This window comes from Gopherus evgoodei, chromosome 23, assembly GCF_007399415.2.
Source record: "Gopherus evgoodei ecotype Sinaloan lineage chromosome 23, rGopEvg1_v1.p, whole genome shotgun sequence".
Classification (NCBI taxonomy): Eukaryota; Metazoa; Chordata; order Testudines; family Testudinidae; genus Gopherus; species Gopherus evgoodei.
Genome location: NC_044344.1, coordinates 1,927,192 through 1,944,509, shown reverse-complemented (window position 1 = coordinate 1,944,509; position 17,318 = coordinate 1,927,192). Strand labels below are relative to the sequence as shown.

General features: G+C 54.3%; 2 protein-coding genes across 4 annotated transcripts in view; one reads left to right on the top strand and one right to left on the bottom strand.

The window, feature by feature from the left end:
- The window catches only part of DNAJC7 (DnaJ heat shock protein family (Hsp40) member C7), a 28,951-nt gene extending 18,526 nt beyond the window's left edge, over nucleotides 1-10,425 (bottom strand). Inside the window, exons 1-2 of the mRNA XM_030541397.1 lie at nucleotides 10,268-10,425; nucleotides 9,678-9,785 (exon numbers count right to left, since the gene is read on the bottom strand). Coding sequence (XP_030397257.1) covers nucleotides 9,678-9,785; nucleotides 10,268-10,344 — 185 coding nt within the window. The 5' untranslated portion in view covers nucleotides 10,345-10,425. The remainder of the gene's footprint in view (nucleotides 1-9,677; nucleotides 9,786-10,267) is intronic.
- NKIRAS2 (NFKB inhibitor interacting Ras like 2) lies at nucleotides 9,825-17,265 on the top strand. Of its 3 annotated transcripts, none has more exons than XM_030541405.1 (5): nucleotides 9,825-9,912; nucleotides 11,806-11,970; nucleotides 13,371-13,478; nucleotides 14,196-14,437; nucleotides 15,427-17,265. In XM_030541405.1, the coding sequence occupies exons 3-5, from the start codon at nucleotides 13,385-13,387 to the stop codon at nucleotides 15,664-15,666; spliced, it is 576 nt and encodes a 191-aa protein (XP_030397265.1). In that variant the 5' UTR covers nucleotides 9,825-9,912; nucleotides 11,806-11,970; nucleotides 13,371-13,384; the 3' UTR covers nucleotides 15,667-17,265. The 3 variants fall into 3 exon arrangements, with proteins under 3 accessions (XP_030397265.1, XP_030397267.1, XP_030397268.1); XM_030541407.1 differs by lacking the exon at nucleotides 9,825-9,912 and adding an exon at nucleotides 10,598-10,683; XM_030541408.1 differs by lacking the exons at nucleotides 9,825-9,912; nucleotides 11,806-11,970 and adding an exon at nucleotides 12,044-12,237.
- Nucleotides 17,266-17,318: the final 53 nt, after the last annotated feature.

The following is a 17,318-nucleotide window of genomic DNA, read 5'->3' as shown; positions in this document are numbered from 1 at the left end:
CCCTTCTCTGCAAGGAGCGAAACACTGCCCAAAGGAAGGCATTGCAGCGGGCACGAGCTGAAGGCAATCTGAAGCTAACAATGCGAGCTATGTTTGGCAAGCCCACTAAAAAAGGAACAAAGGGAACTGTGTGGGGGCAAGTTAACATGTTTTTAACCTCATTCGGGCTTGCCATTGGCCACTCCCACACAACTGCCTCAAGCAAAGGGCTGTTTTCACAGAAACAAGCAAGTTTGTCAGCTGGCAGAACAACAGATATGGAGTGGGCCTTCGGGGTCAGGGCTGAAGTATGTGCTGCTCACTTTCATTTTTAATCTTGTTACCAATTAGGTTCAGCTCAGGATGCTGACAGCGGGCAAGCCCCGGGTCTGTGTCACCGCACTGGTCAGACACACCAGGGATATCCCTGGCCCAGGATGTTTATGTTTATTTAAAACAGAGTCCAGGGGTGACTGGGTGGCAGAGAAGCGAGCTGCCATGTGGTGCTCTGAGAGTGCACGTCCTAAACTGGGAGTGCTGGGAACACAAGAGATTCAGATCCCGATCCTTCTCCCTCGGTTTCAGTGGGTTCACTTCAGGGCCTTGAAAGGTATCTAAAGTTCCCATCTAACCTCTAGCCTGAGTCTGGTCTCAATGAGCTTTCATCTCTATCTGGTGGGAAGCTGCCGACATGCCCTCCTCACCCATATTCTTCCCGCTAACATCCCAAAGGATGGCATCATGCTAAGGTTCCCATCAGAAATGAACCCTCTGCTGCTGTGGTTGAAACCTGTTATCTCCACCCACACCCACCAAGTCAGCCTCGGGATATGCACACTGGAGTGTGTTGGAACATGTGGCAAGTGTCAGAGCAGAACTCCCCACCCGCACTGCTCTAGAAGGAAGCAGAGCTAGACAAATATGCCCCTTACTTGATTTACAGCGAAAGGAAAAAATCTGTTCCGGGAATGAAAAATCACTTTTTAAAATGTAATTGGCCCGCCAGCCTGGCAGCATGTTCTCCTCCTGAGCAGATCCGAGCTGGTGAAGAAGCACAGGTTAGAAGATACATGCAATGTGCATCTCATCTGTCCCATGCTGTAGATCCCTCTCTCGACTCTCCGAGTAGGGACTGTTTCAGTGACTCATACCAAGGGGATGGATTTGTACCACTCGGTGTGATGGGATTTTCACTCTGTCAGATAAGACACCCATGCGCAATGGCCACTTCTGAACATGAGGAGGGTTGAAGCATTCAGAAGGCAGTGAAGGAAGGTTCCTTTTTAGCATCTACGGTCCCACTGCTGTGGTTACATATTCTGAAGAACAGGGCAACAAGGATCATTACCAAACCTGATCTCTCTTGGCCTGCTGAGCCCCTTGCTAGAAGCAAGCAGATTGGTCTGATGTGTAAATCTTTAAGCACCTTTACCAGTCATTCTGCAATGCAGTGTTTCTAGCGGTTCCAGCTGCAGGGCTGTAAGCCACGACTCCTGGGGTTGTCCCTGACTGCCACCTCTGCACCTCATCACCCCATCTGTGAAACGAGTGGGTAAATACAGACCTACCTCACAGGAGAGCTGCAAGGCTCCGCAGTGCATACAAAGCCCTTTGAAATAATCGGATGAAGAGTACGAGGACGGTTGTTTCTATTCAGTGTGGGTTGGGTTTCTCTCTTTAGTGTTTACTAGACACGGCACTTCCTTGACATGTCAAACCTCAGTGGTTGGCTAACCTTCCCAGAGAGGAAGTAAACACAGCTGGCTTTATCGTTTACGTGTATGATGAAGCCTTGCAAGAAAATCAAAGTGGCTTCAAAACATGTAGGCAGAGTCGCTGGGTTCGCAGGATCCATGGCGTGAGAGCCTGGGAACAGAACGGCAGCGTCTCTCCCCAGTTGTGTTCCTGTTCTTGTTTACCACTGTCTCTGGCTGCACTAACAAAACAAATGCAGGTCTCCTGATATCATTAGTAATTGTTTCAATCCAAACAGATGCTGCCGCCTGAATGAGATCATTCTGCATCTCACACTGATGTAGGCTGCATTCCCCACTTGCTGCTTTGCTAAAAATACAATCCAGGCCAGAACGGATTCCTTTGTTCGGAGAGGTCAGCGTCTCTTCGGGGCCTCTCCGTGGTGAACCCAGGGGGTGGGGAGGAACAGAGCCACATCAAGGGACTCACTAAGAAGCGTCTCTTTCATTGCCTGCAAGCACTGAGAGCTCTGCTAGGAGCCAGCTGTCTGAAACAACTCCCTTCTCCCAAAATTTGGTGAACTGTTAACTGCTTGGTTAAGTAGCTTGTCGTGTGCTCTCAGTTCTCCAGGTGCTGCAGCCAGTCCTATTCCATAGCCCAGCTCAACCTGAAAGGCTCCTCAGCCTCCTTTCATGGGAAGAACATTCCTGATACCTTCTCCCCTAGGATCTGCCCCATCCTCACTGCAGACGGGTATCTTCCTCCAGAAGGGCAGTGGCCTCAACAACTCCCCTCTGAACTATTCAACCCCAGTGGCTGGAGGGCCTGGTAGGCCCTCTGCCCACCCTGCCTCTGCAGCAATCCCAACCCTTGCTAGTTCTTGGAACAAACTGCCAAGACAGACAACCCACCCTGCACAACAGTGAGATGGTGCCAGATTAGCCCAAGAGCTTTTGAGCAGCATCTTTCATCTGCCTCCTACCACCGTACAAATCCTAACACAGATTTCCCCCTGCTCGAGCCTGCGACCATCCTTTAACGTACGAGCATCAATCCAAATCACATACCTGATTTTCACAGCACAGAACAAGAGGCACAGCCAAGAACATGTCATTTCCAGAATGGTCAGAGCCTTCTGAGCTCTGTCTGACCACCACCTCCCAAATGGAGCTGTTGCACTAGCCTTCCTACCTGGCTGGCACCCTGCAGCCATCCGGCTCTCTCAATGTGTAACTCAGGTCTGTACAATCTACTGAGGTGGCAAATTCAATGCCTCCCAAGGCCATCATTCCTCTCGCACTTCCTGCCTAAATTGCAAAGTACTTCAAGCTTATCTGGGAACTAAAGAGCTGGCCAAAAGTTCCAGGAAGTCAGGTGCTTGGCTTTGTGTTTTGGAGGCGCTCCAAGGTCAGAAACTCCAGGCTGTTCACATTTTGACTTATTTTCTAGGCAGCTCGCCTAGTGCCCTGCCAGGCAGAGGTTTGTTTGCATCTCCAAACTCTCTGGGCTAACAATGGTGAATCCCCAGGAGGTCCAAACAACCCTTCTAGTCACTTGCAGGGGCAAAAGGCCACAGTCAACTTGCTTCATAGATATAGTCAAGGCATTTTGCTACAGGATAGGGACCCTTTCAGCTGAAATCCAGCCCAGATCTCTACCATCAGATGCTATTCAGCGACCTATGTGTAAGGATACGATTTAGTCAGAGGTCACGGATTCTGTGACTTTACAGAACCTCTGACTTTTTTGGCTTCAGCTGTCAGTGGCTGCAGCCAGGCCTGTGCCTCTCCCCCTTCCCGTGGTGGTGGGGTTCGGGCTGCCATTCCTCTCCCCTAGTTATTTTTAGTAAAAGTCACAGACAGGTCATGGGCTCCAGTGATTTTTTGTTAATTGCCTGGGCGACCTGTCGGTTATTTCTAGTAAACGTCATGAGCTTGGTGAGCTCAGAGCCGTTCGCAGCAGGCAGGTGATTATAGCATAAAACCAGCCGAGCACTACACACCCCTCTCCCCTCTGCATGCTGACAGACCCAGCAGAGAGGCCAAGGAATGAATGGGTCACAGCACAGAGGGGTCTCCTCTCTCACTCCCTAGAGACACGTCTTTCAGGTCAGGGATGAAAAACAGCAGCTGGGGAAAGAGAGGGTGGGGGCAACATGTGGAGCTCACAGTATAGCATACTTCCACACTGCTGTCGCCAGGCTGGTCAAACCAGCCTCTCCTATCACTCTAGACTCAAAACTAGACTTCTTAAAACTTAAATCATGGTCTTATCCCGCAGCTAGACCTGCTCACCTGGGAGCCAGCCTCATTACAATACAAAGCAGCATTGTAGCACGTCAAGCAGCACATTCCTCTGTGCATTAGCACCCCCTACTGATCAAGGAGCAATGCTGCTACCAGTTGCTTAGGGCAGGATATTGAGCTGATTAAAGAGGACCTATAGCCGGGCTTCTCAAACTGGGGGTCAGGACCCCTTCGGGGGTTGCGAGGTTATTACATGGGGGTGGGGTCATGAGCTGTCAGCCACCACCTCTGATTCCGCTTTGCCTCCAGCATTTATAATGGTGTTAAATATATAAAAGGTGTTTTTAATGTATAAGGGGGGGGTCACACTCAGAGGCTCACTGTGTGAAAGGGGTCACCAGGACAAACGTTTGAGAACCACCGAGCTATAGCTCACAACCAGCAGGAAGGAAGGTAGGGAAATCCAGTGGCTGTGCAGGCAGATGCTTGTGTTTATCTGCCGATTCACCTCAAAAGGGTATTGGAGTTTTTTAATTCCATGACTATAACGCCGTAGCCAAGGGGTGGGTGTGGGTGTAGCAGCATAGCCTACTCCACAGAACTATCCTAAACCACTGTTTCTCAACAACAGTTCATGGAGCAGTGCCGGTCCCTGAGCTCTCCCTGACATCGTTTAGGAAGGCAGCACGCCAGTTCCTGGTATCAATAAGGCTAAGAACCACCGCCCGAAATCATTTCTGAGGAAGCCAACACCCACTAGGCCTCTTTTCTAACATTCGCGGAAGGGCCCAAGGCCAGAAATACTCTGCTTCCATTTTGTTTTCAAGGAAACAAACTTAGATCCAAAGGCTATTGTGGTGCTAGAGCTTTAAATAGTGCAGCTAGGGAGCCCTTTGATAAGACAAACTGAAATCAAGGAAATTGACAGGTTTTAATAAATAACCAAGATGTTTATGATAAGCCCCTGATCATCCATCTACAATACAGAATTACTCAACCAAAGAAGAGCTTGCACGATGCTTTGAAGACATAAGGCTCTAAGTATTAAATATTGAATTTTTGTACACCTACTCTACACGGATTCTATAATAGAATTGTTCAAATCCTGCAGTGCACTATGTATTCATACTAGTTTAGTATTGCTGTGAAGAATTCTTTTCAGCACCACTGGTTATTTTAAAAACACAATTCCATTTTGGCCTTGGACACTAGAAGTCCTATTTATCCACAGCACAGGTACAGCACCAACGTCTTCAGGCTTCGTGGCCAATTAAACCTTTGGTTTGCTCCTGAGACTGTCAACAAAGGGGTCAATTAATGAGATTTGTCCACTTGGAGACCCACCAACTCATTTCACACGAGATGGAAGTGATCCCCTCACTATTGAGCTACCCTGGATTTGAACTGGCAACCCACAGGTGAAGTTTTCTGAGCCCAAGATTAGGGACAGCTCAAATTCTTTCGTTTGGCACATTTTTTCTTCATGTGTAAATCTCATACTCTCCATTTTACAAAGGTAACTATGATGCAACTTCTGAGAGCACAGCCATCCTCAAGCTGGTACCAAATAGTAAAGGAAAAGGTCTGATCAAGGAACTGTTAATCCTAATATTAACTTAGCAACGAGACTTTTTAAGATACCTCTTTTTAAGATACTTCTTCCACATCATTCAGCACTGAAGAATGAGGGGACACATCCCCCCACATATATGCACAACAGATAGACTCTGGAGCTGCCAAGCAGATGACCGAGAAACTATTTATCTGATAAAAAAAGTGAAATAAAGCTTCAGAAATCAACTGAGCCACAAGAAAACCGTTTCCATGGTCGAGAAATCTTTTTTTAAAAAAACTCCCCTTCTTATGGAGATGCTGATCTGTGATTGGATCAGAACACAGAATTTAAGCCAATCAGAATGCAGCTGTTCAACAATAACTGTCACTAACTGCACCATCAGATAAAATTAGTGCAGTTACATCAATCATTTTCCATAAGTATCCCTGGAATTTATGCAACAACAGGCAACCATTATCCTGTGACCATATTCCACTCCCTCCACAGATGAGCCTCTTAAACAACCTGCAAATGACACATTCCGTTTATCTGCAGCTTTTTCAGTGCAATGCCAGGATAGTTACACTGAAAGCAAATCACTGCTTTGCTACCATCTATCTTCTGCTGCAGCCTGGGAAGCAGAAGCAGTCATCAGAGACCATTTTTGTACATTTGGGCAAAGGTTAGTCCAAACCACATTTGTATCAAAATAATTTACACGGGTTGTGGGGTCGGTTTTTTTTTTTAAATAAGAAATTTACCCACTCACCCTACAAAAGCTGTAGTGAAACATCAGGTTCCCATGCCTAGTCTGCCTAAGTCCAACAACGCTAAGCACTTACATAGCACAGTCAACCTGTGGAACTCTTTGCCACAGGATGTTGTGAAGGCCAAGACCATACCTGAGTTCAAAAAAGAACTAGAGAAGTTCATGGAAGACAGGTCCATCAATGGCTATGGGCAGGGATGGTGTCCTAGCCTCTGTTGTCAGAAGCTGGGAATGGGCGACAGGGGATGGATCACTGATGATTCTCTGTTCTGTTCACTCCCTCTGGGGCACCTGGCATTGCCACAGTTGGATGACAAGACACTGGGCTGGATGGACCTTTGGTCTGACCCAGTCTGGCCGTTCTCATAGCACTTAGCTGATGTCTGTAAAGCCCCTGGAACCATGCAATGTCTCCAAACACCCCCTCTGACACAGCTGAGCAGTGCCCCAATTTTACAAATGGGTAAACTGGCCCGAGAAGCTAAAGAACTTGCTCAAACTCAGAGAGGAGCTTCATGGCAAAGAGAAGATTAACACTCAGGAAGTTCTTGACTGCAGGCATCTGCTCAAACCAAGAGGTCCCAAGCTCTGAGCTGCCAAGAGGGGATGGGAACATCTTGGACGTAGCACATTAATTCCTTCCTTTAACACCTCCCCTCTAGGTGACCCTGGAATAGTGTTGCCGTGCCACCCTTCAATGAGATTAAAAGACAGGATCACCCCAGCGGGAAAAAAGAAAGCCTGGGAATCCCACACTCAAAAGGACAACCACAGGATGAAACAGTGAACCTTAATGACCCAGGACTGAGGTATTGGCCCTATCCCATCAAGGCAGCTGCGTGAGCTAGGTTCCTTTTGCTCTCCATTCCCAGGGTTCTATCTGGAGTGGGCCAGGAACCAGCCCTCCCACTGAGGGTGTCAGAGTTCTTCTGTTTCTGGGACTCTTCAGTCCTTTCTATGGGTCATTTTATTCATGACCAGTACATTTCCTGCAGCTGCCTTCTGAACTCGGGTATGGAGGAGGAGGAGAGGCTGGTGCTAGAGATCTCTGTAGTAGGAAGACTGAGCCCAGTTCATGATTTTTAATTGTTGATACTTTTAATATTTACACTAGTTATTTAAAAGTGAACAAAGCCCTGGAGAAAATGCTATAAGGAACTATCCTACATTAGCCCGGGGAGGGGGTGGATTACATGAAACTTAGCAGGGTTCTCCAAGCACTAATCAATACTTTAATTCTATGATACTTGGATATTTTATGCAGCATTCTGGTGCTTTTTTAACAATCTATCTATTTAATTAACATGGTGCTACAATACTTCCAATGCCACTCCCTTGGCCCGCACCCTTTCATAGCTAATAAGCAGCACACCTACCTCAGCCCTTCACCATCATTTTGAAACTGGCACTGCTCAGAGGCCCCTTTCAGTTTCATTTTGTCCTACTGCTTCAGTCAGGTGAACACCTTTCTAGAGTGACAGGCTCAGCTGCACCATTTACAGACATTGTATTCCTCCTGAGACACCAGACTACTGAGATTCAGCTCTCGGTTCTGCACACTAGAACGAGCAGAGTGTTTCCTAAAGGCTGGTCTAGTAATTTCATCCCCTGCTGTGATTGCGACAGCTCAGCAGCAGGTGGTAATAAAAGCACTTGCTCTTGTAAAGAAAATTCATTACCAGAGGACAGGGCTGGGATCCTCACCAAGCCTGGCCTCAGACAGCGTCTGCACCGCTGGGCAAAATCTGCCAGCGAGCTTTGGGGATGAAGGAGGCTTGGCCTTTCAACAATTACTAGGTGGGGAAGAACGCAGCTGTCCTAGTACTTTCAACACCCAATACACAGTGTACTTTGCAGAGCCAACATGCAAAATGACCATTTTTCCATGGAGCATGGGGCAAGTGTTGAAGAGCAGGGCTCCAGGCTATCACAAATCTCAAACAGTAAGTGTTCTCTTGCAGGTAGGTGCAATTAATAAGGATCCGTGAAGTCATCAGACACAGGACTTAGAGAAGGGAAAAGGATTTGAACCTTCTTCAAGGGTTTTGAGCCACGAGGTTTCCCCCTCCACCACAACATGCATCGTTTAACCCTTTAGCTCCCTCTCCAGAGCAGACTTCAATCTGGCAGAGAAAGGCTTCTGCAGGTGCTAGTCAATACTGCCCCTAGGCAGAAAGGATGGAACACATTGAAAGACCAAAGCCAAGTTCAAGGAAGCCCAGATTTGCTGCCTATCAACGTTTTCTATAGCACCCATCACTGTAGACCAGCTGGCACCACACAGCAGGCTGGGGTTTGCTGTACTGCACAAAGTCTGATGGAAAGAAGATTGAACCTTTTCTATAAAATGGATAGTGACTGGAACCATCCCTGCCTTTAATATAGGGGCATGTCCAACAGAGGCCAGAGAGCTCAGCATCTGACACGCAGCCAAGCCATTCTGAAACAAAGCATCACATGCTGGGGGCTGCAGGCCCTCCTCCCCACATGCTGGGGGCTGCAGGCCCTCCTCCCCACATCTGGCATCCTACACCTCCCTCATTAAAGGGCAGGAACGTCACCGATTCCACTCTGAGCACCCCTGTTCTTCAGGGCTGAATTCAGTCCTGCAGACCCAGCACATGAAGCATTAATGTCACTGCTGCCTTCTTTCTTCGGCTTGGTCCAGCAGAACGTTCTCCTCCCTGGGACCGGATCCACCCCCCCGCACCCCCCCCGAGACAGGGGTTTTCTGCCCAGACACCACGGCGACGGCTGGGTGCACTCGAGAAGCCCAGAGAAATCCCCTTCTGGGGCTGGCGCGAGGTGGGGTGACCAGGTGTCCCGATTTTATAGGGACAGGGCTGATATTTGGGTCTTTTTCTTATACAGGCTCCTATTACCCCCACCCCCCGCCCCGATCGCTCACACTTGCTGTCTGGTGGCCCCGGCACGGGGCGTCTGTTCTAAAGCACCAGGCACCCGCAGGCCACGGTGGAGACCCGACAGAGCCATTCAAGGGGGTGGCAGAGAACTACCCCCCCCCCGGCACCCCCCGCCCCGAGTGCCCCCGGGCACCCCGCCCTGGGGGCAGATCTCCCCACACCGGGGGGGGTTAGCACCTGGCTGCCCCCCCGCCCCCACTCCCAGCAGCCGCCCCCGCTACAGACCCCACCGGGGGGGGGGAGCCGGGAGAGTTCCGCCTGCCTGAGACCCCCCCAGACCAGAGGGGGGGTTAGCACCTGGCTGCCCCCCCCGTCCGCAGCCCCCACTCCCAGCAGCCGCGCCCGCTGCAGGCCCCACCGGGGTGCGCGGGGGGGTCCCGCCCGCCCCGCCCGAGACCCCCCCGCCCCGAGGGACACGGCGGGGGGGGCGCTCGGGAATGGGGCACCCGGGGGGGTCACGGGTGTGCCGGTGGCTGAGCCCCCCCCAGGACAAACCCCGGCCCCGCTACCTGCGCGTCTGCTCCTCGCCGCCCAGCAGCCCGGGCCCCTCGGGCGCCGCCATGATCACATCGCACTCGGCCGCCGCCGCCGCCGCCATCTTACCGCCGGCCGGGACCCTGGGGCGGGGGGAGGGGAACCGGAAGAGACTTGGACTTCCGGGAGCAACGAGAGGCCGCCGCGGTCCGTCAAGAGGGGCCCGCGGTCCGCCAGGGGAGGGGCACCGAGAGGGCCAATCTCCCACGGGTGAGGGATGGGAAGGGGCGTGGCCTGGCCAGCCGGGGGGTCCTAGGCCCTGGCCAGCCGGGGGGGAGATGGGGATGGGGGGGGGGCTGGCCAGCCGGGGGGGTCCTAGGCCCTGGCCAGCCGGGGGGGAGATGGGGATGGGGGGGGGCCTGGCCAGCCGGGGGGGTCCTAGGCCCTGGCCAGCCGGGGGGGGGGGGATGGGAATGGGGGGGGCCTGGCCCTGGCCAGCCGGGGGGGAGATGGGGATGGGGGGGGCCTGGCCAGCCAGGGGGGTCCTAGGCCCTGGCCAGCCAGGGAGGAGGTGCTGGGGGAGCCCTGCCTCGGAGGCAGCAAGGGGGTCATGACGGTGACTTACCTGAGACTGGCCCAACATGGAGCGGATGCCGGGTGCAGAGTGACACTGGACGTGAGGGGCACCCGGCGATGCAGCATGACGAGTTCTTGGTGTCTGTTCAGCGCCTTACACAGCGTGTCCCTGATCCCCGAAGGGTGCTCCTAGGTGCTACTGTAACACGGCTGATAACAAATGGCAGTGATCATGGTGTAAATAGCAAACTGCCATGTTAAGGCATCCTCCGGCTAAACCACCGCCCTCTGGCACCAAACCGTCCCTGTAACCACATCCACAGATAACAATCAATTACAAAGAATTAGGTTCCTAAACATCAAGCTCTGCCCGTGCCTTAGGCCAGTGGTTCTCAACCCGCAGTCTGCTTGTGGCCCAATCAGCACACAACTGCAGCCCATGTGATGTCCTCCAAGGCCAGACAGGTAGTATATCTATTGTGTGGATGCAGGCCACAGTGGTAGTAGGCTGAGAACCACTGCCTTAGGCCCTGACCTTGCAATCAATATAGATGCTCAGCAGGATGCTGCCTACACAGAGCTCATTGCCGGATCAGGTCTTTCTTGCATATCAACGTGATCGTTCTGTTGTGACCCTTGTCCTTCCTTGCCTGCCCTCGTCCATTGTGTTGCCGACTTAGGTCCTGCTGCAAATGAGAACTGTGCAGGTGGACCCCTGCGTGCTCACAGAGCCCCATTGGCTCCAGTGGGGCTCCACGCAGGAGCAGGGATCGGCCCATGCAGTTCTCCATGTAGGATGGTGCTGGATTGCATTAAGGCATGTCTTTGCTCGCTTTGGGAGCTGCCATAGCGCTTCTCCAGATGCTTGATGTATAATTTAAAAAAAAATGAGTCATTGTAATGATGCCTTTTAAAACCCATCTCTTGTTTTCTCTTGCAACAATGCCCTGATGTGAGCCTTTAGCAACTGCAATGTCTTCTCAAATATTCTTCAAGCTGGGTGGGGGCTAGACAGACTCTAGATTTCAGGATATTTGCAGCCAGAAAGCTTAGCTTTCTTCAAAACCATCTGGAATCTCAAAGAAAAAAAGATCAGGCTGGTGGAACAGGGGGTGGAGTGGGGGGAACTTTCCCTCCATATTTTCAGACATGAAAGTTGCTGTTTTTTTTTAAAAAGCTTTTCCTTAAATGGACGATGTGGCCCTAGTGACCACTAGTTGCCTGAAGTGACCCTGGTTTCCATTGTTCTTGTCATATTTGCACCATGGCTGGCGAAGTATGATGGGGAGGAAGGGGGAGGATTTCAGAAAAGATCCGCTTCAGTGGGGCATCAGGCCTGCAAGCCGGGGTCAGGAGGCTGCCAGACAAGCACAGACCTCTCATCCTGTCAATGCTGGCCACTGCGCAAGCTCAATAAAGATCTCTTCCCTACAACTCTGCCTGTTATCTTCAGTGCTAATGAAAGAGTTTGCAAGGCCCCCCCAGCCCCATGAAGTTACTAAGAACATGGTCACGGATGAACCTTTGGGTATGTGTCTGGGGTTAGATTATTAGGTAATGCAGCTCTGGTTTGTTTTTCCATTGTAGACGGGAAAGCACGACACAACCTGTCCTCTGCAACTCTAGATGGTGCTGTCCTGCCGCTCCCGGGCTGGCTCGCCTGCCCTGTCTTGCCTTCTCTGATGTGCCCTTCCTTGGGTGTCATGTGAGCTGGAGGGAGAGAGGAACCAGACAGACAGCTGGCCTGAGAAGGTAGGTAGAGACCCCCCCCCCATCAGAGATGTGCTGTGCCAGCTGTGTGGGGGGGGGGAGATACTGATCCACATTGACAGATGCTTGAAGCCTCCAGCCAAGAGCCAGCTGCCTCTGTGAGTGCAGTGCAGCCAGCTGGGCTCGTGTCCTGCCAAGGCTGCAGTGAGGATCAGGCCCGGGCAGCCTAAATCCGGTGACACTTGGCTGCCCAGCCTTGGGCCTGTCGCCCGCTTTCACATCTGCCCTTCAGCTTCGGCAGGATCTGAGGTGGCTGGTTCGTTCCTGGGCCGAAATCTCCCGAAGGCGCGTGCGTTTGTGTAGCACACGGGGGCTCCAGCACAGATCACACCTGGGGAGCGGGAAGAGACCCAGTGGATCACTGAGTGCCTGGCTCTAGCTGCTGTCCTGGCCCCTGGCCTGGTAGTTTGGGAGCAAAACCCCATTGATGGAGGAAGGGGAGAATGGCCCCCCTTTGGCAGATGGGGAACCATCCGGTAGAGGGGTGAAGAGACTCACCCAGGGTCACCCAGGGAGTCTGTGGCAGAGCTGGGAACAGAACTGCAATCTCCTGAGCCTTAGTCCAGTGGCAGACCTGCACCCACGTCTTTCCTCCTGCCTCCTACCAGCGCAGGGTTTGGGCTTGAATTTCTCCCAGCGCCCTTGTCTGGTTGTGAAAACCATTTTACCGTCCCCCCGGCCACACATACCACGCAGCTCACCCTGAATGCAGCTTCCTCTGGGGAGGAGGGTGGCAACCCCGCAGTACAACTATGGGGGTCGGGGGGAGTTTGGGCCAGGGGCCCCAGGAAAGTCCTGCCTCTTACCAGAAGTGTCCCAAGGAATTGTGAAATGTTCCTGCAGATGGGAGCTCAGCTTTTGAGGTCTTGACCAAATGTCTCCCGGGAGGGATGAGGGGACCTTCAAGGACTAACCATGCTAGGGTGCAGAGCTGTGGTTCCAGAGAGATTAGGGGATGAAACCTGCGCTTCGGACCCCTCGTTATTCCTTCCAGCCTAATGTAACTTACCCTGAGGTTTGCCCCAGCATCAGCGCTGGGCAGTGACCCACGTACCTAGCCATGGGGCTTGTGTCCCAGCCACCATCTGTGAAGGGGGCCCCTTAGTGTCACTTCAGGGCCATGTGCCCCAGCCCCCACTGGCCCAAGGAGTAAGAGACCAGGCTCCCTGCAGTGGGGTGGCTGAGATGGTTTCTGGCAGTCCCTTCCAGCCTAGGTTTCCAGGGTTCTCTCTCCTGTGGCAGTGCAGAGCACTGAGCACCGGGGAGACCGGGCACGGCCCAGGAAACTTTGCCAGGCTCCAGCCCACATGGCATTGCCCAGTTGACTCGACTTTGAGAAGATGTATTCCTCCAGCTCCAATGTCCCGCTCTTCTGTCCCCAGGAAAGAGACCCCAGATGGGGAAGAGCTGCAAGGTGGTGGTTTGCGGCCAAGCCTCAGTTGGAAAAACAGCCATCTTGGAGCAGCTCCTCTATGGGAACCATGTGGTTGGTAAGTGTGGGGGTAGGGTGGATGACCAGCAAGGGGACGTTCTGCAGCCCCCACAGGCTTAATGCCAAATAGCTCTGCTGTGGCTTTTCGCAATGACCAGCACCCTGACCATAACAAATCAGCACCTAGCCCAGCAGTTGACAAGAGACCCTACAATAATAAATTAGCACCAACCTCCCAGCATTCCAGAACAAACTCTAGTGGAACTGTCCAGCCCTCTGCAATTCAAATAGAGTCGTGTAAGCACGTGATGGAGGCAGACAGAGTTGTGCAGTGACAGGCAGGTTTGTCTGCCAGTGTCCCAGGTGGGGAGAGTAAATAGAAAAAAACCCTGGGAAAGCTGCCTCCAGCAGCTCCCTCCCACAGGCAGTTTGCCCCAGTGGGGCCACTCTAAACACAGATGTGTGAGACCTGCATGAACAGGGAACAGAGTACAAGACAGGCCTGGGCAAGGAGCTGCTATTATGTGGCAGCACTTAGGGGCCCCAGGCAAGCTCGGGGCACCCTTGTGCCAGGCTCTGCCCTAAAGAGCTCCCAGTCTGAACAGACCAGACAAAGGCTGGGAGGGGAAACTGAGGCACAGGGAAGGGGTGGGACTTGCCCACGGTCACTCAGCAGGTCAGTGGCAGAGCCCACAATAGAACACAGGCCTCCTCCATCACGGCAGACTGCAGCCCGGCTCCCCATGTTACCCCATGCCTGCCCGCTTCCCCGCAGGTTCCGAGATGATAGAAACCCAGGAGGACATCTACGTGGGCTCGATCGAGACGGACCGCGGGGTGCGGGAGCAGGTGCGATTCTACGACACCCGGGGCCTGCGGGAGGGCCTGGAGCTCCCCAAGCACTGCTTCTCCTGCACAGACGGCTATGTGCTAGTCTACAGCACCGGCAGCAGGGAGTCCTTCAAGAGGGTGGAGCTGCTCAAGAAGGAAATCGACAAGTGCAAGGATAAGAAGGAGGTGAGGCATCGCCACAGGCGCCAGAGCACGGGGTGGGCTGGGAATGGGGGACGGAGCCTCCTCCCCTACAGCTCCCCAGTCCTGCCCAGCCGGGAGCGCGCGTCCTTCTGGTGGCTTGTCAGTGTCCTGCCATAGCGAGTCGGGGGACCCCCCCGGCTGCCCTCTGTCTCGGATACTCAGCACAGGGGCTGTGAGGAAACAGGCCATAGGGGCTGAGTGGGGTGGGGGGAGCATTCCAGGGAGGGGTGGAGCCAGCTGTGTGCATGTGGGGTGGCGGCCTGAGGGGAGCTGGTGCATTCTGCTTCTTGGATTTCCCCCTCTCGGCAGAGGCCGTTGGGCTCCAGCGCTGTCAGTCCACCACCACGTTCAAGGTCTCTCTGCCTTTTCTCCTCTCGTTGCCCCTCCCCTGGGATTTTTAAATCAGCCACCAAGGGGCTGAGTTTGCAAGTGCTTGGCCAGCACTTGCGCTCAGAGCCCGATGTTTGTCGCTCTGCAAACGGGGTTAGAAAGCCAGTCAGACCCCAGGGCACCCGGTGGGCTCAGGCAGGGACTGCTCCTTGCCACCTACAGCCTTGCACGACTGGCCAGGCCTGCTTGAGCAGGAGGGAGGGGACATTGGCCGTCTGGTGGGGCAGGCAGCGGAGGGGAGACACATGGGAGGGATCAGTGATGTGATCCAGTTTGGGAAATCCCAGAGCCCCTTATCTCCTCCTCGAAAAGAGCCATGTAGCCTCTGCCCAAGCTCCGGCCACAGGGGGCTGGGCAGGACCCTCTGGAGCCCATCAGCGCTGCGCTCAGCTGGCCGCATAGGTGGGGGCGAAGGCTGGACCGGGAGCACAGCAGGGAGTCTGGCCGGAAGGCGCCAAAGGGAAAGAGACGTTCGCCGGAAAGACCAGTGCTGGGGGAGAAATGGCAGGAGCTTGGTCCCTGCAGGCTGCAGAGCCAGGCAGCCGGCCCTGAGTGTGCTCCGTCTGTGTGTCTTCGTACAGGTCACCATTGTGGTTCTGGGCAACAAGTGCGACCTGCAGGAGCAGCGGCGCGTAGACCACGACGCGGCCCAGCACTGGGCCAAGGGCGAGAAGGTGAAGCTGTGGGAGGTGTCCGTGGCCGACCGCCGGACATTGATCGAGCCTTTCACCTACCTGGCCAGCAAGATGACGCAGCCGCAGAGCAAATCCGCCTTCCCGCTGAGCCGCAAGAACAAGGGCAGCGGCTCCATAGACGGCTGAAGGCCTGGCCTCCCCTCCCCTGCCACCTCGCCCCATGGCGTTTCCACCTCTCCTGAGCTCTGGGGGCTTGGCACAAAGCCTGCTGATGGGAGGGGCTGAGCTCCTGGAGTGGGGGGGGGGCTTGGCCCCTGGCCACACGAGGCAGCATGCCGAGGACCCAGTGGTCACTGGGGGCAGTGAAGGTGCCTGGCCCGTCCCTGTTGCCTGGAGAGGGAGGGCAGCCTTGGGTGGCTGGTCTGAACTCGGGATTCGCCCAGACCGGGAGCCCTGCGAACAGGCAGCTGCTGGCCTGGTCTCTGCTCCCAACGCACAGGCTAGGCAAAGCTCTCAGCAAACACACTCCCTGCCTTGGCAGGGGGCTCCAACCGCCATTTGGCCCCTTGTAACCTGAACCTGGAGGGGAGCGTATGGCAGTCCCGAGCTCCCTCCTCCCTCCATGCCGCAGAATGCCCCGGCCTGTCCCCCAAAGCGCCTCCCTCCAGGCCGGCGCTGCAGCAGGTGCCCAGCTGGAAGGGGGCTCTGAGCCCCCGAGCTGTGGAGCCGTTCGGCTCCTGAACCAGACCCTGGAGCACAGTGGAGCTGGAGCGACAGGCGAGGGGTGATGGCGTTCATCCTCCAGGCCTCTCCGCTCACCACCAGGCACCTGCAAACCGCCCGCTCTCTGCAGCTGGGGAGGTGGATGGGGGCTCCAGGATTGCTGGGCTCTGCTTCCAGATGGCTCTTAGCCCCATGCATGCTGCACTCGCCTCCCTGGGGGCTGCGTAGCTGCGTCCCTGAAGATCGTGGGGAGCAAGGAACTGCCCTGGGTCCCTGCAGAACCTTCACTGTCCCCTGCCCCCTGCTCTTTAACTGCCTGAGCAGCTGGGAAATGCACCTGGCCCCTCTGCCGCTGCAGAATCGGGGCACTTGGGTGAGGCCAGGCTGAGCAGAGCTTGGGTTTAGGTTCATTAAGCTCATTAGAGCCTCATCAGTGTCCAGGCATGTCAGAGATGCCTGCAGCGCAGCCCTGATCTGCTGCCTCTTCCCATGTTGTGATCCCCGGCTGAAGGCCAGGCCAAGCCATGGTGTGGGGGTCGTGCCCCTGCCTCTGATTCCCCTATGGCCTGAGCTGAAGTCCCCCAGCACGAGGTGCTCACTGCAGAAGCCTGGGTGGGGGCAGCCGTTTGCATCGCGTGTTAGGCAGGTGCAGCTCAGCTCATTGCTGAGGAGCAGCTGGCCCCCCAAGACAGGTTTCCGACTTGCAGTTCTTTGGGCAGAGCTGGCAGGGGAGGGGGAGGGCTGCAGGGGTGGCCTCAGCAGGCCATTAAAATGGTCAGTTGGCCAAGAACCAAGGGGTTAGTTTTAGATGGTCCCAGAGCTTCTCCTTGGCCAGGAATTTGGGACGGGAGGGAATGCGCTTTGGCTGGGGTGAGGGGGATGGGATGGACTCACTGGGGTCCCCTGGATTAGCCCACCTGGCAGCAGGGCATGTTCTGGTGCTGGGAAGTGAGGCTGGTGGGCTTTTTTAATTATTGCATGTATGTAATCTCATGTCAGAGGCATGTAGAGCCGCTTCCGCCTGGTCAGCAATCGCTGTCAATAAACTCAGCTGCTCTCGGAGTGGGTATGCTTCCCGGGAACACGGCTGGCTGGGGGCACAGCACGAGCCCTGG